A 23,383-nucleotide genomic window follows, 5' to 3' on the forward strand; every position below is an offset into this window, starting at 1 on the left:
GCTGCCTCATCCTTGGAATACAGATCACACTAAACAGGGTTTTATTTTTCAGGCAAGCCAACCCTGTTCTGAAGTACACACTGGCAACTGTGAAGGCGTTTGTCCTTTGATTTCAAGCATCCATGCTCAAGTGTGTTTACTGTCTCCCTGATCGTTACATTTAGGTCTTACAATGTGAGTAAGTAGAGCAGCCAGTGTCTGGGGCTTATGTTCTGGGCCCTAGTGGATCTCTATCAAGAAAGATGTCTCTAATTTTAGGACCAAATAAGAATAAAAATTGAGGGATTACTTAGTAAAGCTACTTCTAGGAAAGACAGTCTGAGAGATGCCCCCTGAAGATGCCTCCTATACCAAATCCTGGCAGCAAGCCTCCTTGGCTACTTGGAGGTAGAAGATCATGTGCACCATAGCTGGCACCTTACAGTGACCTTTCATGTCAGATCATCTGGAGGGGAGTAAAGGCTAAGAGCCCTAAATGTGTCTGTGATGCTATTCTCACATAGTATCTGAAACGGCCAACTTCAACAAGCAGTCAGTGACACACTACAATAGTCCCTGCTTCTGGAAATTAGTGTTCAGCTGAATCAGTTTACTCAGTTCACAAACACCAGGAAAATAGGGTTGTTCCCGGAGAGGTGGAGGAAGCAAAAAGAAAGGATATTATGTTCCATTTTAGAAAGACCGAGGAGACAACTTGTTCCTCTTTTCACTTAGGGAGACACTTTCATTTAGGGAACCCAGATATGAATGTATGTCACTATCTTCAGGCTTATGTATCTCTCTCCAAATCTAGTAGTTGCTCATGTACATTTCAAGTGAAATGACCATGATCCAGTTTGAGGCGAAATGTTTGCTTGTCCAGACTCTAGTCCAATAGTGTTCTCCCTAACGCCTGTGATAACCAAACACTACATGGTTTAGTTTCATAAATCTGTAAATTCTCTACTCACAGCTTAAGTGTGTTTAATCAATTTCAAATATAGCTTTTATTTATAATAAAGCTTAGACTAACTGAAGTATTAAAGGACTTAAAATTCAGATTAAATTATTCAATATAAGATTGGGCTAATAGAAAATACCTTGAGATAGCAGCTTGCCTGTGACTGAGAATATTCCTACAAAACTGCCCCCAATGTATTGATAGCAATAGGGTTAGCCAGCCTAATGAAACACAGCTTTACTATCCAAGGACACATCTCTGAGTTCACTGAAAGTCACTAAGTCCTACAAAAAATTGTTTCTGTCCACACTTGGTGCAGCCTCATCAATACCTGTGGGAGAGAAACAACCTTAATTCAGTCATATCTGCCCCCTGAGAAATGACACCATTGCTGTAATAAAATAAGACACCATACAGGAAGAGGTCTACAGTAGCAGAGAACAAGGCCCATGTGTGGTTTTGAGCTGCAGAGAGTCTTAGTGGTAAGAATACTAAACCAACCGATGATATCTGTGTATAGTTTACTGAAAGGATTCCCCAAGACTGGGTCAGGGGTGCCAGATCTGAATCAAGATGAAACAATAAACTTAGTTTACATCTATGATCAAAATGAAGTTGCTGTGAAGAACTAACTCAGAGAAAGAGCACTGAATGACTTATGCTCTCTTATACTGAAGGCGGAGTCCAACTTTATAGTGAGGGGTAACTTGCTGTGAGAATTCTGTAGTAAGAAACTGAATGTTTAACTATTTGAATGGCATAATTTCTTCCACTTAGACTTCTAGAAACCTCATGGGAATACAGGCCCCAGAAGCCCTAATCTAAAATGTAAAAACCAGCAGTACCTCAAATTTTGGAATATTTGCATAGATTTATTGATGAAGAAAAAAGTTAATATAAAATGTTTTAAAAGCCAGAACTTTTCAACTTCACTGTACACCTACCATTTCCAATTTTAGAGCACTTACTTTCTTTTTCGATCTGATCTGAGATGCCCACCCATAACTTATTTATGTTTGAAGACTTTTTAATCAGTCCTCAGCACCAGTACCCCTCAGATCACCTGAGCCTCCCCCAGATCCCTTCCTCACAGGGAAGGGAGATCCCTATCAAACACAAGTAAGGTGTCCACGGTCAAGCTTCTGGACTGTTTCCTCAGCTCCTTTAGGATCTCAGCCAGGTGATTTATATCTGTATCTTAGGTGCACTAAAATGCCTTTGTTCACGTTCGAAGCCACATATGTAAAGAAACTGCTGCCCTCAGACTGGCTGCACCCTGACTTGGTAGTTCATATAATCAGGTTAATATGTTAAAAAGAACCTGACACAGAAATTATTAATGAGCAGAACAAGGTCACTACTTCTGAACTGGGGTCACTTACAAAGAACGCATAAATAAAATTGAGGTTGGCTTCTGTGTACTTGGCTATTTTCTTACATTGGATTCCTTTGGCAACCTATCTTTAAACATTTAAAGCCATGTTTACAAGGAGGCTCTGAAAGAGCTTCAAACCATTATGCCCCTAATTGAATTCCCCAGGAGTCCAGTAAACTCAGAGGAAAAAAGAAAATCATAACATTTGCTAAATCACCTCAAAGCATATTTCACTACAAGGTTATGTGACCTGCTTTTTTTTTTTTTTTTTTTTTTTTTTTTTTAGGTTCAAGGGTGAATGAAGAATATTGCTGAATGCTTCATTGTTTAGAATAAAATCAAAAAGAATTTTACCTATTAGTGGTGAGCTAATTAAATCAGCAGTTTTAACTTTTTATTTCTAAGAGAAATCTTACAAAAACAACGAGCATTTTTTTTCTGTATGTGACCATTTTCCTGGTGTTTGAAAGCTCAAGGGAGAAAGAAAAGATCTGTGGACAAGCGAAACAATGAAGGTGTGTATGTGTGTGTGTCTAAAAGAGAGAGAGAAGGGAGCAAGAACAGCATAGGACTTCATCTGTGAGTTCAGAACAAACTCAAATGGAAGAAGAGAAACTAAAAGTTCTATAGACCAGTTAGTTATTATAATGCCCCACCTCCCCAGCTCTGTTTTATTTTAAAATCAGCTGTTTTGGGTGTTTTTATTCATAGCTCTCTTGTCTGCTTCTGTGTGTTGTTGTGACTACTGGGCCCAAGCATTTCCAAAACTGTGCAGCCGCGGCTCTCCACTTACCTGGTTTGTATGTTATTCCAGGGGGGAAGAGGAATCCCTGTTGGGCCGCAGCAGCTGCTGCCAGGGTCCGCTGGTCATGTGGAAAAATTGGGATCATGAGCGGAGGCATGTGCCCCTGAACCTGCTAAACAGAAGAGAGCCTGTGATCAGACAGGGAGCAGATGTCACCAAGAAGCATTTGTTTTCCACTGCTGGAGGTGCTCTGGCACCCACACAGCCACCCACCTCTAACCTCTTTCCAGATCTGAAGCTGAGAAAATTCAGGCAAACTTCACCTAACCCCTCTCCTTAGATGCCATTAGCACGACGGTGCCAATCGCTTCACCATAGACTGACCACATCCCTGCTTTCGCCATGAGGTGGTTAGTGGCCTTCTGTCTTGTTTTCCTCACCTTCTTTCAAGAAAGAAAGAACAGGAAAACTAAATGTTCTTTTCTCTCACCCTGTGGGTGAGAGGTTTTGCCCTTTCCCCTGCACTGCATTCTAAGCGTCACTGTGAAAAAGTATGCAGTGCCCTTGTCCAGAAAGGAATGTCTAATTGTTATATATTCCAGAAGCTGTGACTCCCTCGTTGAGGAGCTTCTTCCAAAGCCTCACTGCATTATATTAAACACACAGAGCTTCAGATTTAAGGCTACTATATCTTGGCGCCCAATTAAACTAATATCCTTTGCCATACACACCTCGATGTAACATATAAATTGCTTGTCAGCTTTATGCACTGCCATGTAGCTCAGTAATTATGGAGTTGTATCCACTGAGCAACTCATAATAAATCCTACTATATCAGATTTCATTTGACCTCAATAAACGTACCAAAGACCACAAAAATGCAAAAGAGAAAAATATTCACTCTACATCAGTATTTGTACTCCATATAAAGGAAATCAGAGCTATGACAGAATCATGCTCCTGAAAATCACATTTTAATTTCCTAGCTCCTTTCTTCACTCTAGTATGCTGCCCTGGTTCCAGCACAGCAGAGCAGGAAGGCTTTGTCCTGGCTTTTAGGGCCTGGTTCCACAGGCTGAGCTATGGGGCTTTCTTCATTTAAAGATCAGAACAGAAATGTGTCAAAAGGCAGGGTCTTTGGTTCAGACAAATCTATGACTTTTTACTAGAATGAAAGGGCTACATTATACACTATTTAAGATAGAAATGTTTGCCAGCAATTCTACAAACCCCCAATGCTCCTTCTGTCTAAAGTCCTCAATCTCTTCTTTAGGCAAAAATACCATATATGAGCTGATGCCCCTGTCTAAATGGTACCAGCTTGCCTTCTCTTGGCCCTGGTCCTTTACAGCCAGGGACATGTTGCAAATGCTTCTGTGTGGGTCTGAGAGGTTTCATTTGCCAACAGTCTTTCTCTGGGGAATGACCTAAGATGTAGGTTAATAAAGGGCAAGCACAAAAATAAACACTTTACAGTATTTTTCTGAATTCATTTCTCAGGAAAATCAACTTATAATAAAAAGGTCTTTGTGCAATTACTACCTTGCCAGTGGGGCGTGAAAAAAAACTAGCTTTGAGCAGCTATTTCTTCTATTTTAGCTGAGGTAAGCCCAAGCTTTGTACATGTGAGAACAAACTTAGCCTTCTTAAATTGGTGCTGAGCCTCTAGTACCCATGTCTCACCTTTAGCCTGGGAGAAAATCACCACTTTTCTGTGACCCAGTGCACATGTTCGATGTCCAATATGAAAGTGTCATGTTCCATGCCAGAAAACAAAGCATAATGTCCTTATGAGTGACCACTGCACATCAAAGGACATCCCTTCACAGTCCTCCAGAAATGTGGTCCTAATATGTGCCTGGAGCACTATGCAGATGCTTTATCCTGAAGAGGAGGCAACATGTTGTTTCTTTTTTCTATTTATTTTTTCCTTTCCTTTTCTTTCTTTCTTTCTTTTTTTTTTTTTTAACCTAGCAATGAAAGAAGTTGCTACTACGTGTTAGGGATTTAAGAAGCATCTGAAAAATCAACTCTACAGAGAGACAGAGAGAGAGAGAGAGAGAGAGAGAGAGAGAGAGAGAGAGGATAACATTTTATATGTCATGTATGGAAGACAATGTTGAGACTGAACAGTTACAGGAACAGAATTAGTCTCAAGAGAAATGATTTTAGGGAAGCACTATACAAAGATGAACTTTCTGGTAAGTTTATCCAAAAATGGCTATGAGATTGGATAGCACCTGCCTTTTCCCTATAGAATCTGTACACTTCTACATAAGTGTGTGTGTGTGCATGCACACAAGCATGCTTATGTGCATGTAAAAACATACATATACAAAACATATAGAATCATTCCAACTTTATGATTCTATGATTACTAAAAAGCTATTATTAAGAAGATAGTGTCAATGCAGTACCACAAATAGAATATCTATATCACCTCACCTTCCCAAGGTTGAGAGACCATCACAGAAGAGGGAGATGGAAGATTCAAAGAGGTCAAGAGAGGATGGGAGAAAAATAGTGTTCAGGATGTGATAGGATTGCTGTACTCATGAACTTACAATAGCTGTGGCTGCCTGCACAAGATGAAGCCAGTCAATATTCTAGCATGGAAGGGGACTTCATGAGCCTTTATCTCTAAGGAATTATGGACAGTTGATAGCTTCTGGGGCACAGAAAATCAGCTTTCTTTTAGGATGTGGCCCCAGTAGGTTGACCATGCTCCAAGTGATGGTCTCACACTCAGGAGAATATAAGTAGTACAAATTGTACTAGATGAGTTATTTTTAAAGTGATGGGGTAAGGGGAAGCTGCAGAGATGGCTTAGCAGTTAAGGGCACTTGCTGCTCTCATGGAAGACAAAGTTTGGTTCCTAGCACCCACATGGAGTCTTGAAACCAACTGTTACCAGTGGTTCCAGGGGACCAATGCCCTTTTCTAATCTCAATGGCCACAAAGCATACATGTGGTACACATACAAATGTTCAGATAAATAAAATTAAATTAAATAAATTGTCTTAAAAAATAAAAGGCCATGCAGAAGGCATAGAGAGGTAGGGATAGATCTGGGAGAGACTGAGGGAAGAGTGGAAAAGCAGGGTGAACATGACCAAAATTCATTATGCTTAAAGAACTAACAAAAATATTTTTTAAAAAGATCATGTGATGCATTTCCTTCATTTTATTCAACATGTATTTATTGAGAATTTGCAATGTCTTTGTTAGTGAACAAGTCCAAGTCCAAGTCTGTACACTACATTTCCTGAGCTGTGTGGTCCTGAAAGACTTTACTCTCCTGACCCTAACTGTCCAAGCTGTGAAGACTGGCTGGGCACTTTACACAGTCACTGTGAGGATACGACAGATTACCAAAGCTAAGACTGAGCACGTTCTCTAACATAAGAATGATGCTATATTATGGTCATCATTAGCTCTTTGGTTTTTTTATATATTTGGTAACAAAATTACCAAATTATTGATAGGCAGAAAAGAGTGAATCTTACCCACAACTCTTACTTCAAAAGGAAAACCATGAGCTAACTGAGTCATTCATTTGAGGGAGCAGAGGCTTGCCATGCCCTTAGCTGACACTGCCTCGATGAATGTAATCCAGTTCCAAGCTTCTAGGAAACTATGAATAAAAAGAGGTAGAATCACAAGGGCTGTCTGGAGATGAGACACATGGGGGAACTCTACTGTTCCTTGTTAATTAGCATATTAGAATGAAATCAGTCTTAATTTACCATCAGTCATGTTCAACAGAGCAGACAACATAGACCTTAGCTCTTGACTACGAATGCCCATCAGAGAGTAATGCTTTTGCAGTGTTTAAAAGGATGTTATTGTTTTCAGTTTTTAAATTATGCATATGATGTGTATTTTTATGGTGTATGTAGTGTGAATGTGTATTCATGTGCATGAATGCTGTATGTCTAGATAAGTGTGCCTATGGAGGTCAGAGGACAACCTTGTGTGTTAGTCCTCACCTTTCACCTTGTTTGAGACCATCTTTGTTGATCACTGCAAATATGAGGATAGCATGCCTGCAAGCTTCCAGAGATTCTCCTGTGTCTGCCTGGCAGCAGCTCCTCCTAAGAGTACTGTGATGACAGGTGCATGCTACCACACCTAGCTTTATGTAAGTTCAGGGAATTCTAACTCAGATTTTCACAACAAATGCTCTGCCCACTGAGCCATCTCTCCAATTCTTGGAGTTGTTTTTAATGCTAACTAACTTAAGTTTAGGTGTTTTATATTAACACATTCTGTAAGAATTTAGGATCATTCTTTTCTATATTACTCTACAAATTAACTTTTTTAAAAAATAAAAACTCATTGATAACTATTATCCAAAAGCTGTTTTAGTAAAGAGGAGGGAATAGAGACAGTGTGAGAGCAGTAGTGCTAACAGAACCAGAGTTGGATGGGAGCTCATGGGAGATTTAGGCTGGTAGTTGGCAAAGGGCAGTGTCTGGCCAACAGCATCAGCTGCATTTTCAAAGAGCAAATTCTCCGGGTTCACAGCACATCTTGACAAAGTGATGTGTTTACCCTGTCTCTTTTAATCCTCACAAGCCCATGAGGCACTCACTTTTATCTTTATTCACTAAATGAGAAAGACAAAGCTGGACAAAGTTAAATAACTCCATCAACTAAAGAGTGGTATGTCCAGGATCCAAGTTCAGATCAAGATCTAAGTTTGTGCTTGTCAAGGCTAAAGCTCCTACTATGAATTACCATGCTATATTAAGCATGAAGTTGTGCTTTACAAAGCAGATATAAATGGCATTAGGAATGCAGTTCTTTGTAATAAGAAGGTACTGACAGTTTTCTAGACAAAGTTGAAGGTTTCCACTCACTTATAACTAAACAATACAGTGAGATCATAGGTAGCCTTCATCTAGTGTCCTTCAATGGGAAGATGCTAGAATTTACACTTGGATAGCACAAGGAGTGGATGGTATCCTAACAACTACCTAGCTCTGCCCAGTGTGTTGAAAACATTGCATCTTAAAAGATTAGCAAGGGTAATAAAGCCCATTGTTAACTTCTCTCATCATCTACAGCTAGCTTACCAGCAGGTTCTCCATGTGTACACTATAGTCTGTTGAACATGAGAACAAATGTAAAGAGATGTTGAAAAATGAGTAGACTGTTTTTTGGTGGCCACACCAAAAGAACAGAAAACAAAAAACCGAAACAAAACAAAAACAAAATGAAATATTTTCTTCTACAAGCTAGTGGCTAGGGCAGATGGAGCATTATGAAGACACACAAAAGTTCTATGTGTTTTGAAAAGTTCAATCCATCCTGACTTCTTTCCCTCTTCCCATATCCCACTCACCCATTTGGTGACACGCTGGGGAGGGTGGTCATGTGGGAGAAGGCAACTTCCCAAAGAATTTTACTAAAAATAAAAGTAATCAAATTCCCCACACTCCATCAAAGAGTAACCAGTCTCCACATGTCTCATCATGTGGACATATCAAAATTTCAAATATCATCTTTCTTGAAACTGTAACTTTCTGTGCATATATTGAGATATTCTTTAATTATTTTATAGATAAAGAGAAGAAAATGATTTTATTAGTACAAAGAATAAAGCTTGAAGTAGCCAAAATAAATCTCAGCATGAAAACGTCATTATTTTTACTGCTTTGGAAGAAAGCACTAATTGGCAGGGTACTGAGTGAGTTAATGAGAAAGAAAGCTCTCATCACAGAGCAAGCTTAGTGCATCCTGGAAGAACAAACGACCTCCAAGCACAACTGTGTCTCTGTCCTATCCTTATGCAACCCCTGACCAATGCATTTCCCTTTTATTGAGAGTGAGGAAAACATTCTCCATCCAACAGTCTGCATGCCTAGAAATTTTAATTGTTAGGGTGTTCCTCAAATCTTTCAGGAAGGAAGACAGCAGCAGATGCGTGTGAAACACTTGGGTCTGCTCCCTTCCAAATTCATGAAATAGCATTGCTGTGTCAAGACTCATGCCTTTGTTTTCCCTGTGCTAAGTTGTTGACGATGCCATTTCTTGCCATCTGCCCCCAGCTTCATTAAAGATACATGAATGGGCTAACTCTCGCCTGATAGCTTGTGAGGGACAGGTGCTATTGTTTGTCCCTGAAGACCTGCACTAAAGATTTGACTCAGAATACTTGAGAAAGAGCATCTGTAGCAGTCAGTCAGAGAGTAAGTTGGCAGAGACCTGGCTGTGTGCTAATATGCAAACAGAGTGACACTCAAGGGGCCTCATTTTCTCTTTCATGGAGATGATTTCACTTTTTTTTAGTGATATAAGTATTTGTATTGAAAAATCATGTGCAGATTAATGTCTGTGCAAGTGAGATTTGTTTAGTTTTGTTTTTGATGATTAATTTCTAGAAAATAATTCCTGGTATGTCTTAACTGGAGAAAGGTTTCTGAAATATTGAAAAGAAAATCTCTAATGTGTGTACACCATGATGGAAAGAAAGAGGAAGATGGGGGTCACAACTAGAACACAAACTGACATGGTAGAGAAGCATCAGTTTCTCTAATTGACACGTTTCATTGCAAAGAATAGCTGAGTCATTTACATAATGTATTATTACTACTGTAAAAACTACAGCATCTAGAACAATCAATAAAAGGTTCAGGAAACTTATATGAAGAGCTTTTGAATGTAGACAGGAATCCCCTCTCTGCCCAAAAGTACATGTCAAACCATAATTTTTGGAGGATTATGAAGGAAAAGTTTCATTTGGTAACATACATTCTTGCCTCAATAGAAACCTTTTTAGTGGGAAATGTTCTGCTAAGTATGTGGAACACCAGGAGACTCTGCTCTGCCCTTTGTTAGAAAGTCCATACACTGTGTTCTGTTGACCACAGTTTCAAATGTCCACCAACCTCTTCAGTTCACTAGCCATGTCTTTCTAGGTACATACAAAGACACTTGTATTTTTATTCTAATCTGCCCCATTGCTCTCCACATAGGGACAATAACATAACATAACATAACATAACATAACATTTTGTAATGACTGACTAATGGTTCAGAACAAGTCCAGGAATTTCCACATTGTGGTAACATTGTGCCTACAGCTGCAGAGGGTATGAATTACAGTGTTCGTATTTCAGAAGAAAGTGTCAAAGGACATCGTCAGATAACCTTGCTGCATTTGCTTGCTTTATCTAGCAGATTTCTAGCTGACTGCAGTTGAGGGATAATCAAAGGGAAATCCTGGCATAAGCAAATCTGGAAGACACATCTCCTAGAAAAGTTATACCCAGAATCCCACCAGCAGTCAATTCACGCACACTGGGGGCATAATACAGTCCACCCACAAAAGGATGTTTGGTTTATGTCTTCTGTTAGGAGGGCTTTATCTCACCATCTCTTTCCTTCTGGCCCTCTCTCCTTTCCATCTACTCTCTTCCCCACCACCTTTATTCTCATCTTTCTTGGGTGCCAAAAAAAAAAAAAAAAAAAAAAAAAAACAGTCTGTTGTCATTGATAATTATTCAATTTTAATATAATTCAGTATCCTCTAGAATTTTCAAAATTCTTACTAATTGGCCAAGAAGATTACCCCCAAAGGTGGAAACAACTAAATATGGTATGGTTTTAAAGCATCCTTTACAAAACCTAGCCTTTTACTTCAGTGAGCAAATTAACAAAGATCTAACTTTGTGACACATGCATACCATTTGTCCTAGCTTTCTTTCTGTTACTGTGATAAGCACCATGAAAAAAAGAATCTGGGGAGGAATGGACTTGTTTGGCTTACTCCTCCCAATCACAAGCCATTAATCAGGGATGTCAGGACAAGAACTCAAGGAGGAACCTGGAGGCAGGAACTGATCATGGAGAAGTGTTGCTTACTGGCATGCTTCTTGCAACTTACTTAGCCTGCTTTCTTATGCCATCTAGGACCTTCTGCCCAGGGTGGCATCACCCACAGTGAGCTGTGCCCTCCTCCATCAATGATTAATCAAGAAAATGTCCCCACAAACTTGCCTACAGGTCAGTCTGATGAAGGTCATCCCTCACTGACTATCCCTCTCTCAAGATGACTCTAGCTTGTGTCAAGATGACAAACTAAACAGCACACTATTCTATGCATTCCTGATCAACAAGTTAACCTAAGAGAGCAGTTACAGCACTTATATCTCTTTACTAATCATACCATTAAGTAATGGAACATGAAATATTTACAGAAGAAATAAAAGAGACATAGCTTGTCTCCAGCTTCTCATTATTCCCACACTTTGCCAAAAGTGAGTGAAATAGGAAAAATCAAATCATTGTGGCCAATTGTCATTCCTCTCAGCCTAGCTCTCTTTGCTTTCCTCCTTGGTTACTTAGGAAAGAAGGGGTCTTTGAGAGGATGAGCACAACAGCTGTAAACAATGGTCACATTCCCTACAACACTTCTTCATATATACCCCCAAGAGAAAAAAGACAGTCCTGATGGAGACATGCATCCTTCACAATACCCCTTCATACTTACTGCATACGGTATGATCTAGCCCTATTCATATTTTAAGTGGCCAGATATCTTATTAATCTACCAGATCCCAATAATGAATATTATTGCTTTAGTTCTCACTTATCTGTGTATGTCTGTCTAGATGTGGAACTTTTCAGAAGAAAGAACTTGGATTTGACACTAACCACCTTACTTTCTACCATCATCTCTTATTTACTTGTCTCTTACTCTTTATTCCAGGAAATGAAGAGCTTGATACACAGCAACCTCTGACACTCTTGGAAGGCATGTTACCTCCTAAGGAAGGAGGCAGTGCCAATTTTCATTTAACTCTCCAAAAAATTTATATATCACATGCCTATCACCTGATGGCTGGTAGCCCAGCACTAAAAATATAAAGATGTCCATGGTCTCATTTCATCACAAAGTACTATTAAGTCAGTCTTCACTATACCCTGTCTGTCAAATTGCTTTGAAATAACATCAACTAAGCAAGGAAGAATTCGCTTAAGGAGAAAAATCAAATTATGGCTAAAATTCCATTAAATATTGCTCCATGTTCTTTTCATGGTGCATACACCAGAAAAAAATCAAGAATATTTATGAGGACATAAGTCAGATCACTTTCTAAAAAAGATGATAAATGTTAATTAAATGTTCTTAAGTTTCCTTACTATGTCTTAAGAAACTCTCACCAGGAGGGAAATAGAATATCCCAGCCATAAAGAAATTAATAAAACATGTTATGCAAAAGTAAAATTTATGATTCATTTGGAATTAGATATCTACCACCTTTTCAATCCATACAAATGCATAATCTTGTCAATTAAATATTATTGTTAAGGTCTAGTAGTATGTTAAAATCACTTTAAAGTGCGACTAAGGAAAATTCATGTGTGTTTATTACTCCTTAAGGGTCTATTAGTGGGCATTTTATTCAGATCTGTGCTGTAAAATCTGCATAAACTCAGCATATTGTTATCCCCATGTGTGCATTTGTTTGGTTAAAGCAGAACAGCAAATCTCAATTTTTGCAACTTCTGGAAAAGTCAAGAGAACTAAAACAGTCTTAATTTTAATCAGATACAAACAGTTATCACTACAGAAGTGAAGAGTTGACTATTATGCAAATAGTCACAGTTAGTGGTCACCAAGCCATCACAGAAGACGAGCTAGTCAATTACTCTGGATATTTCCAAAGACTAGTGAAGATGAATGTCTTGTGCTTGCCTGTCTTCTGTACAGAGAAGTAGGAAGCATTTTAGAGACAGATGATTGTTGTTCTTAAGTGGAAACCTCATTAAATACACAATGATCAAAGTGTTTTGCCAAGATGAAAATGATTTTTTTTTCATATTTTGTACAAATGCCATGTGAGTGCATTCCCATTGGTAAAGAATGTGATGTTCCAGTCTCTGCAACAACCACAACCCTTTCATAAACTTTTGACCTGTAATGAAGGTAAACTGGCTTTGACTCCTGAACTATTTTATACAAGCTTATTCTGTTAGCAAGGACCACAGTTCAATTATTAAATTCCTCATCTAGAAATGCAGGTTTACATTTTAAACTGCAGGTCTTGTTAAAGTTTTGTTCAAGCAGCTTGAAGGCAAGGCTTTGTACTCACCAGGGCTTAGTAAAGGGCCTTGCACAAATTAGGCTTGCAGGAATTTGTGACAGATGCATCCAAAACTTGTATTTTGACTTAAAAACCAAGCTGAGATCATGATGAAGGCTTTCATCTGCTTGATCAAGTTAAACTCCACTCATCTACAAGACTAACATGAAGGTAACAAGAGTAGAAATCTCCAGGCACCTCACCATGGTGAGCTTGAGTCTGACTATGTCAAAGACTAACTTCCAGGTTTAGTATTTAGTTGGAAATTTTTAAAATTGATTTCATTCATTTATCAAGATTGTTTTTCTAGTTTTATCAGTTGAATTTTCTTTTTACTACAATTTACAGATGATGCTAAGAGCCTTCACCTATTTCTCATCATTCCTGTCAACAGAACTAGGAATATAATTTTCTAAAATAATGATTAAAAAATAGTTTGTTATGTCATTTTGGACTGGTTCTAGAAGAACATTTAAGCTTGTACTGTCACAGAGAACAAAAGCTATTTTCTCTCAAGCAAATAAGACCCAAGGAAGACACAGTGCAAGGCATAAAGAGAAGACGTCCATGCTGTTGATAGCTGGTGTGTAGATAGTCCTAGGAGGTATCATGGGAGATGGCTCTGTATAGTGTATATAGTTGGAGGACACAGAGGTGATACTCAGAAAGTGGGTGTTGAGGACAGGCATAAATAGCAACTGTCACTAAAAGCCAGATGGCCTTCAGGTTTGTCACCTACACTACACATCAGGCTTTTGAACAACAACAACAACAAAAAAAAAAACCCAAGCACTGTGATGTCATCTGGGAGCATTATGTACAACCCCTACCCCACTTTTAAAACATACACCACACATATACATATATTCACAACACACACAAAACACACTCATACAACACATACAATATACACAAAAATGCCATACTTGCACAAAATACAAACCATATGCATGCAAAACACACACATACAAAAGCCACATACAGCACATACACATACATATATACCATACACACAAAATACAGCACACATACAAACACACACTATACATACATACATACATATGTATATCTCACATGCACTCACATACAACATACACATATTCACCCAATGTCATATACACACAAAACACACACACAACATAGTTTTATATATCACACACATGCACATATAACATACATATGCTTACACACATCATACACACATATATTCTCATATACCACATACAAACTCACATACAACATATGTATGCTCACCCACACACAATATACATATGAATCATACATACAACATACTTTCATACACCACACCCAACATGCATATGCCCACACACAATCTACACACACATCCCCTTATCTACCATGTACATACACAGTACACACTCACATGTATGCATACTCATACTATATATACAAACTCTCACACACAATCCTACATCTGAACTCAAACTTGGTGACCAAGTCAGTCGAATGGGCCAGCACGAATTTGGTGTGGGGGGGCAGGAAGTAAAGAGAACTTTTTGGATGTGGATGTTCAAAAGCTTCTCTAAGGGAAGACAGACAATAATGGTGGGGAAACATGCAATGAAGTTAGGAGAGAGGAGAGTGTCTCTGGCAGAGGGCTGTGAGTGCAAAGGCACTATGGCAGTAATGATACCCCAGAGCAGGCAGTGACACCAAAAGGAGTGAGCAGACGGTGGAAGGACAGACTAGAATGTCAGAGACATCAGACCCTCTAGGGCAGGGAAGAGCTCCAGAAGGAAATTGAGTTTTATTCTGAAAGTGATGCCAAATCACTGGAAGGGGTTGAAGAGAGTAGCGGCTTGAGACCTGAATTAAGCTTAGCACATGAAAAATAAAAATAGAGATCAATTTATAAACTTCCTCAGGAGTCCACAAGCAGGGGTAGTATGGGTCTATTTCCCTCTTCCACATCCTCTCTGTTCAAACAGAAGGAAACATATGGCCGACACAATCCAAATGCTCCAGGAAAAGAGGGACTATGGTATTGATTGATCGTTGATCCATGGTCTGCTAAGTGCCTCCTTGGAGATGAAAGCACACCCCTTTCAACCCAGGTTCTCCTTCATGCTGCCAGCAGAGATGAGTAGATCTAAACTGGATGGAGCATGCTGTGTCACAGGAAGTTTTATCTACCCACTTAAAATTTTAGGCAATGGAGAAAGTTACTAATAGAAACTAAATGCAAATTCTTAATTCAATCTCTGTATAGTAAATAAATATTCAAAACACTTAAAGGCACCTACCACATTTTTAATGAATAATATCAATGAAAAAATATCACAAAGTCAAAATGTAGTAAATGCAAACTGACCCAAATATTGGTTAAATACAACTTCTCTTATATTTTCTTCTTTCTTTCTTTATTCCTTTTTTCCTTTCTTTTCTTTTTTTTTTTCTTTTCTTTTGGTAATTAAGGCTAATGCCACATTTGCCAAATGAAGATGAGCTCTACAGTATGTGACAGTCATTCATCTCTCATGACACCCTGCTGTTAAAATGACCAGCCAATAGTGTTGCTCAATGCCGATTAGTACCTAACTCAATGCAACCAATAACTCAACAATATAATCACAACTCAAGAAATAGAGACCAATGGTGAGGAGAAATGGAAAGAAGCCGATGAGACACTAAGATAAAGAGAAAAACAGGATTTACAGTGGAAAGTGTAACCAGTGATTCTTTAGCATGATCGTATGAGCTAAAACATCTAGCTAAGAATGGATCAGAAAGGGGAAAAAACACATGAGGGTACTTGGAGACAGGGGCGTGAGGATTGCCACAGGACAAGGCTTGTACCGGTTACATAATAAGACTAAAGAGGAAAAAAAGAGCAAAACAAGCTGAGTATGGCACATGCCTATAATTCCAGTACCACTGAGGCAGAAATAGAACAGCCTACAAGTCTGATGGCAATCTGGCTTACACAAGTTCTAAGCCAGCCAAGGCTACAAAGAAAGACTTCCATCTCTAAAACAGAATGAGAGAGACAGAGACATAGAAACAGCAAGATGGATTTGAAGATTCCTTTATCTTTTATTTTGATGCATCCATTTTTTTTTTACTTTAGCTAAATATTGTACTCACCTTTGATGGCAATTCTTGATGAAAATATAACAAAGAATGCACATCACAGATTTAAAAGTACACCCTTAACTCCTGGACCAATAAAAGAATTCTGTTAAATGGGTTTTTCTAATCATGAGATGTTAAGGAAAGAAAATGACTAAAAACAGTATGACAGAAGTGGCATCTGTGACATGTAGTTTGACGCCACTGCTGCCATTCTGTTGTCCTTGTTTCCATGAAATGAGACTCTAAAACCGAGACTTCTGCTACCTTAGGAATGTTATATGAAGGTTAGAATGACAAAGGGTCCTTGTAAAATGAAATTTCTATAAAAACTTTACATTTTTAATATATAAAAACATGTGTGTGCCTATGTACATCTCTGCATCTATATGTGTTTCATGTGCTTTTCTTTGGCTCTGTTTCTTTATTTTGTAGTGAGAGGGGAGGTAGGAAGGATCTGGGTGGAGGTGGGGGAGGGAAAACCACAATCAGAAAATATTGTGTGAAAAAAATCTATTTTCAATGAAAAATAGAAGAAACTCTTTTATATGCATACTTATTTTCATTCTTCTTAAGTGTAGATACTCATGTGATCATGTGTGTGCCTATGTGTGAGAGTCCGTTTACATAAAGTGTATGCATGCATGTAGGAGTCAGAGGTGAGCTTCAGGTGTCTTCCTCTAGCACCCTTCACATATTTTTTGAGAAAAGTTTTCTCACCAAACCTGGAGTTCACTAATTTGGCAAGAATGACTGACTGGCAAGCACCCACTGACCCACCCATCTCTGCTACAGCTCCCCATTCCCCTGAGCTAGAGTCGCAGACATATTCCACACCTGGATTTTTAGGTGGATTCTGCGGATCTGACCTCAGGTTCTTATATTTTAGTTATATATTCATTTGCACGAATTACTTTAAGCTGAAATTTCAAGTGAACATTGAAAAGTTATGTATTTAGATTGCTAACCAAGTCAGTATAAATACTTGGGCTGCTCTGCCAGTACCCCAACCATTAACTATTTCTGATATAGGAGATGGTGCTTATTGTACCATATAACCATTTAGAGAGAGTTAATTTCCAAATCAAGCCTTTCAGACTTATACAAGTCATTTTAGGCTGTATAAATTTTTGTAGGTACAAAAGTGAAATAAAGAGAGGTAAAGAACCTTGCTCTCCTACTGCACCTCTTCAACAAAAGGGCAGGAAAGACAAAGCAAAGATATTTATCTCTTATTTCCACTGTTCTGCCCACTACTTCTTCAGTAACTTGAGGTAATCATGATTTTTTTTTGTTGTTGTTTTTGAAAATTGGACTACAGGAGAAGTGCATACAGACATGCCCATGTGAGTAATACAGAACTGATTTAACACAATGATCTAGCAGTTCCCTGTCTCCAGCTGCAGTTCTCATGATAAAGGAGTCACGTGGCAAAGCCTCAATCCTCAGATTTAAGTTTTTGACATTGGATAGTTTATGTTGTTGTTACAATTTGAACTCCTAAATATTTAGCTGTCAATTTGTGAGCAGACACTGTCCATAGTTTTATTACTAAGTCCACAATGGTCTTGAATCATGATCAAAGCCACAGGCAGGTGGTTTTTTTTTTTTTTTCTTTTTCTTTTTTTTTTTTAAGATGAGCATTAAAATTTCCCCAAGTCAATCACACAAAGCCCTGCTTTGATTCTCTTTAGCTCTTTTTGATTTAAGTTTAAAAAATAAGCCCTTGTTAGCTCCTTCAATGCTACACTATGGTTGCAGTCTCCACGGTAGAATAAGGGTTTGTATGTACATGGAAATTATCAGCCAATAACAATAGGTCTTTGTCCAGCTGTGACTACTTCCCTCCTCTACAACCAGTCCTTATCTGGCTCAGGAAATGCCTGTTTTAACTGACAGGTAGGAGATTAAATCTACAGCTGCTGCAACACAATCTCAGCTCTGTTAGATGGGCTTTCATTGAAAAAGCACTACAAACACGTAATTTGTTTATGTTGTACCAGCAATCTCTGACAAAGCAGACTGTCTAGCTGAGACAAATGTGGTTAAACCCATTTATTGTATTATTTCTGCTACACAGAACAAGCTCTTAAAACGCAGGAACTAGACAAGGCACAAGGCTCTCGCTGTCTAAAGGAATCAAGAATAGACGACTTCTTGCTACACTGGCCTTTTACACGGAAAGCGCAGTTTCCCCTGAAAAAAAACATCGATCCCAGTTTCTCTTTTAAGTGAGAGGCTTGATTATGTTTTCAGTTTCTAAGTTTCTTTTGTTCCTTACCCAAAATAAACACATGAAATTCCGGATCCAAATATCTCTAAAGTCAGGAATATGATGACTAAATACAGCACGTGCTGTGTCACATCCTCCAAAAATACCCATAACGATAAATGCTAATGACAAATATTTATTGCAAATTCTAATCATATTTTATTTCTTTATTTCAGTTAACGAAAAAGATAACTTCATAACTCATAGAGGCTATGAATAGCATTTCTTTCAAGTTAAATAGTCATGCAAAGAGATATCTAACTGTGTAAAATGAAGCATTTTAACAACACTAATGGAGAGGGGTATTTCATTGCTCCAATGTTACTACTGATCTCTATTACAAGTGATTACTAACTAGAGTTATAATAAATCTTAACTAAAAATGGAAAATAATTTTGCCTTCCTATCTAAAGTTTCTTCTTTATATTTATACTTTTATATCTAAAGTGTACCTACTCAGCTCTATCTAGTACCCTGAATATGTTTACGTATAAACTTTAACATTAGTAATATCTGTAAGTTAAAACTTTACTTACACACATACATATATGTGTGTGTATATGTCTTAAGAGTGGTAATGAGTGTAACCAGATAGTTGATGGTATATAATTTAATACAGGAAAACAGATGCTATAATTCAAACCTGCCTGAAGAATTAGGAAGACTGTTATAATAGACAGAAGGATTGTAGAACTGCATCTGAAACAGACAAGAGCCTCACACTCGAACACATCATCACTCTTTAAAATCTTATTCTATTTTACCTTAATCATCACCATAAAACAGGTGAGTGAGAGAGGAATCTTCCAAGTTAGAACACTCGGAACCCTGAGTTAGTCCTAAAATGCAGCAAGTATGCAATAAACTAGCTGAATCCATGGGGTCTTCTTCAAACAGTATGGATAATGAGGGGAATCCATAACAGACATAAACAAACCCAGAAAGATGTCTAGACCCCGCATCATTACGTATGATATATGCCCAAGATAGATGGGCAGACATTTGAATGTTCAAGTTCAAACTTGGCTTCTATTAAACTGATTCAGTCACAGCATGGGGCTTTTTTAATAAACAAACCTCAGTGTTAGAAAATATTGGGGACTCAAATCATGTATAATGCCACAGCTAGTTAAAGGTGTGGTGTTCTAATGCCTTGTATTCCTCAAAGCTTTCTCACAACGGACTATAAATAATAATAAAGGAAAACCATAGCATATAAAACATAAAGAAGTCTTAAGATTCTTGTGTTGCATGTTCAGAACAGCATATGCAATGCCAGCATTTCAACACATGGGCAAGAGAGAATTTGTATAGCCCACTAAAATCAGAAATGGTTTTAATTATGTGGGTGTTGGCTTTTATTTTCCATTATTAAAGATATGGAATACATCCACATATGTATTGTAATGGTAATTATTTATCTTACTTCAGTAAGTTCCTCTGCAGGCTGACATGTATAGTATACATACATACAATATAAATAGAATCAGAAAGTCTTCAAAAGCTAGAAAGGCTTTTAGAAAACCTTTTTATAAAACCTTTTCCCAACATACTCATTTTAAACATAAATACAGTGAGGCCCAGCGAGAACTGATGGGCCAAAAATTTTAAAACCTGAGGACAAAGCCCAAACTGAAAGCCAGTCTGTCTCTGTTACTACTCAAAATATTGTAAAATCCAATTTTTAGGGGTGAGAATTATTTATAAACTATAATCCAGTCATTCTCACATAGTTAAGGTAGCTCTCATGTGCTTTTCCAGAACTGCACTTGCCATCACCTGCTTTCTCAGAACCAATGACCACAGGTGACAAAGGACAAGAGGCTCATAGGAATGCTGTGACTTGTTGGTGGCATTACCAGGTAAATACCATTTGTGCATTAAATATGGTGAAATCCTATTTGGGGGATTTTCATTTCCATTTCCAGTTTTCATTTTTGTCTTTTAACATAGAACTAAAAATAATGGGCTGCTTTTTTCCCTCCCAATTTTGCTATAAATGAGTTCTTTAACACAAGATCACACCATGAAAATAGAATGAAGACAAGTCTGAACTCACATTTGTCAACATGGCTACCGGGTAACACTGGTAATTGCCCTTCTTCCCCTCACCCACCCCACCAATTTTTATGCCTGTGGTATACATTCAAATTAGTCATGCATTATCTTTTTTAAAAATACATTCAGCCATTAATTCTGTGAGCAGAGTAATAACCTTTACCTTCACATTCCCCATAATATACAGAACTTTCCAATAACACTTTAGTAAAATGTAAAGTGTGTGTGTGTGTGTGTGTGTGTGTGTGTTGTGAATAATCCTGAAATTAAATTTGTTGGGTTTTTTGTTTGTTTGGTTGGTTGGTTTTGGTTTTTTGAGACAAGAGTTTCTCCATGTATCAGCTTTGTCTGTCCTGGAACTCACTCTGTAGCAGACTGGCCTCAAACTCACAGAGTTCCACCTGCCTCTGCCTCCTGAGTCTGGGATTAAAGACATGTGCTACCATTGCCCAGTTTAAATTTTAAAAGCCTACACATGAGCAGGCTAAGTAGAATATAATATATGAAAAGAAAAATATATCATAACTAAGTGGGGGTTGTTTGGAGAATGCAAACATCGTTTAGCATTTGAAAACTAATCAATGTACTTTATCATAATGAAACTAAAAGAGTAATGATATGTTAACAGTACAAAGAATTTTTCAAATTAATTTAAAATTAATTTTTAAATTATTTTAACAATAATTTACTTATGATTTAATAAAGAAAACCTAAAAAAAATTACCTCCTACCAGTAAGGTTATTTGATAAACCAGCCCAGCAGTTGCTAAAATAAATAAAATTCATACAGTATGGAAAGAATTGAAAGAAAGAATAATATTTATCAGTGGAAAATATGATCATGACCATAGAAAACCAGAAAGAATCAAAATATTGTAAAAAGTAAAGAACAGATGAATTAACAGTCAACTTGCTAATAACAAAAAATCAGCTTCCTTTCTATATACCGACAATAAAGAACTAGAAAAAACAACTTGAAAATTCTACTTATACTAACATAAAAAGGGCTAAGAAAACCTTAACCAAAATATACAAAACTTTTATACTGAAAGAACATATGCCATTGAAAGCACAGTACACAGCCCGAGAGCCAGGCAAACAATGCTGTGCTGTGATTCAACACTGGTGGAGAATGAGGAGTTCTGGCACTCTTACCACTCAAATACTTATATAAAGTAATGGAGACACTGTGATCATTTCATTATACAGAGCATGTAAAAGTAGAATATTATAAAGGAAATATCTAAAGCACCGTAGTAAGAAAGAAATATAATATATTCATGGAATGAAAGGGTTTTATTGTTAAGATAGCAATTCTCTTCAAACTGATTCATAGAATACAGTATAAATAAAAATTCCAGTAGTATGTGAGTATGTACCTCAACAGTAGAGTGTTTGCCTAATGTGCCCCGTGGTCCTAGGATCAATCTTAGCACTGCAAAAAACAGATGTACAAAGAGGAAAGGATAGGCTCTTAAAAAAGAAATTTTGTTAGAAATAAATACAAAGAAAAGTAAAATTTCTTATTTATCTTACATTATACTTCAAATTTAATTCAAATGGATTAATATATAATCATAAATGTTAAAATTAGAAACCTTCTAGACAAAAACATGGGAAGAAGGCTTTGTGACATTGTATTAGACAATTAAAATCTTAGTACATAATGAAGGTAAAAATAGAAAAGCATGCACATCAACTAAATTATGAACTTTGCTCTCAATAACAGACAACTGAAAACACAAGTCACAGGCTGGAAGAAAGATTTTCAAAATACATTGTGTGTGTATGTATGTGAACATATGTATGTACATGTAGGTCTGTATCTGTAAGCGTATGTATGCACTGAGTGTAGATGCTGTGTGTGTGTGTGTGTGTGTGTGTGTGTGTGTATGTGTGTGTGTGTGTGTGTGTATCTATGTGTGTTCTGTGGTAGGGTGGCAGATCTATGTGATTTGAAACTCAAAGAAGCTAATGACCAGCACAGGATGAGATCCCAAGGAAGCACATTGCATCTACCCCAGCACCTTTAACGGATTCCTATAAGAATGGTTAGAGGGTTTACAAAACAAAATGTTTTCACTGAAATACCTACAGAAGGCTAGCAGTAGAGATTGTAAATTATCAGACACAAGAGTAAGAGGGGCAGACCAAAGACATAATGACAGATGCTAATCTGAATCTTATGACATTATAATGATATTATGGTGTTATTACCCTGCTTTAAGCCACTGTGGTAATTACATGGGTGATGATAATAACACTAATGTAATAATACTAATGAAGGCCACACCAAGCCAGCATCTGCAACATGTCAGGCACTTTTCTATGAGCTTCATATGAACTAACACATGTAATTTTCAAAACATGTAGATGAGGTAGGTACTGCTGTTTCCCCACTTTATAATGAGCACTGAAAAACTTTAGCTCCCTCGAGGTCAGGCAGCTCACAGGTAGAGGACTTGGGACCTGAATTTAACTCTGGGGCCCTACTCTTAATTAGTGTGTCTTAAAGAGGTACATATGCATCAAGGCTGGAGCTCTGGGCCACACTGTAAGGGGTAGAGTGGGGAGGAAAGGAAAAAAACAGGGGGAGAAGAGGGAGCTGTGTGGAAAGGATGTGTATGGTGCCTATCACAGCATATGTTTGGGCACCTCATGTCAGAAATGAGGTTCTTTGCCTAAGACCCTCCATTAGTATTGACACTACCCATCAGAATACAGGCTTTTCAACAGTGTTTCACCAGGGTGCCGCACACAGCAACGTCTAGGTAGAATAAAGCTCAGGAAATGAGATATTAATTCCTAA

At 37.8% G+C, this 23,383-nt stretch overlaps 1 protein-coding gene across 13 annotated transcripts in view; it reads right to left on the reverse strand.

The window, feature by feature from the left end:
• The window catches only part of Sox6 (SRY-box transcription factor 6), a 580,992-nt gene that overhangs the window by 116,311 nt on the left and 441,298 nt on the right, over window positions 1-23,383 (reverse strand). For 11 of the 13 annotated variants that reach the window (XM_051192737.1, XM_051192732.1, XM_051192744.1 and 8 more), the window contains one exon: window positions 3,109-3,232. In XM_051192737.1, the coding sequence (XP_051048694.1) occupies window positions 3,109-3,232 (124 nt within the window). The remainder of the gene's footprint in view (window positions 1-3,108; window positions 3,233-23,383) is intronic. The other 2 variants (XM_051192743.1, XM_051192745.1) reach the window with 1 other exon arrangement.

The sequence above is a fragment of the Phodopus roborovskii genome, unplaced genomic scaffold (genome assembly GCF_943737965.1).
Source record: "Phodopus roborovskii unplaced genomic scaffold, PHOROB, whole genome shotgun sequence".
Taxonomy (NCBI): Eukaryota; Metazoa; Chordata; class Mammalia; order Rodentia; family Cricetidae; genus Phodopus; species Phodopus roborovskii.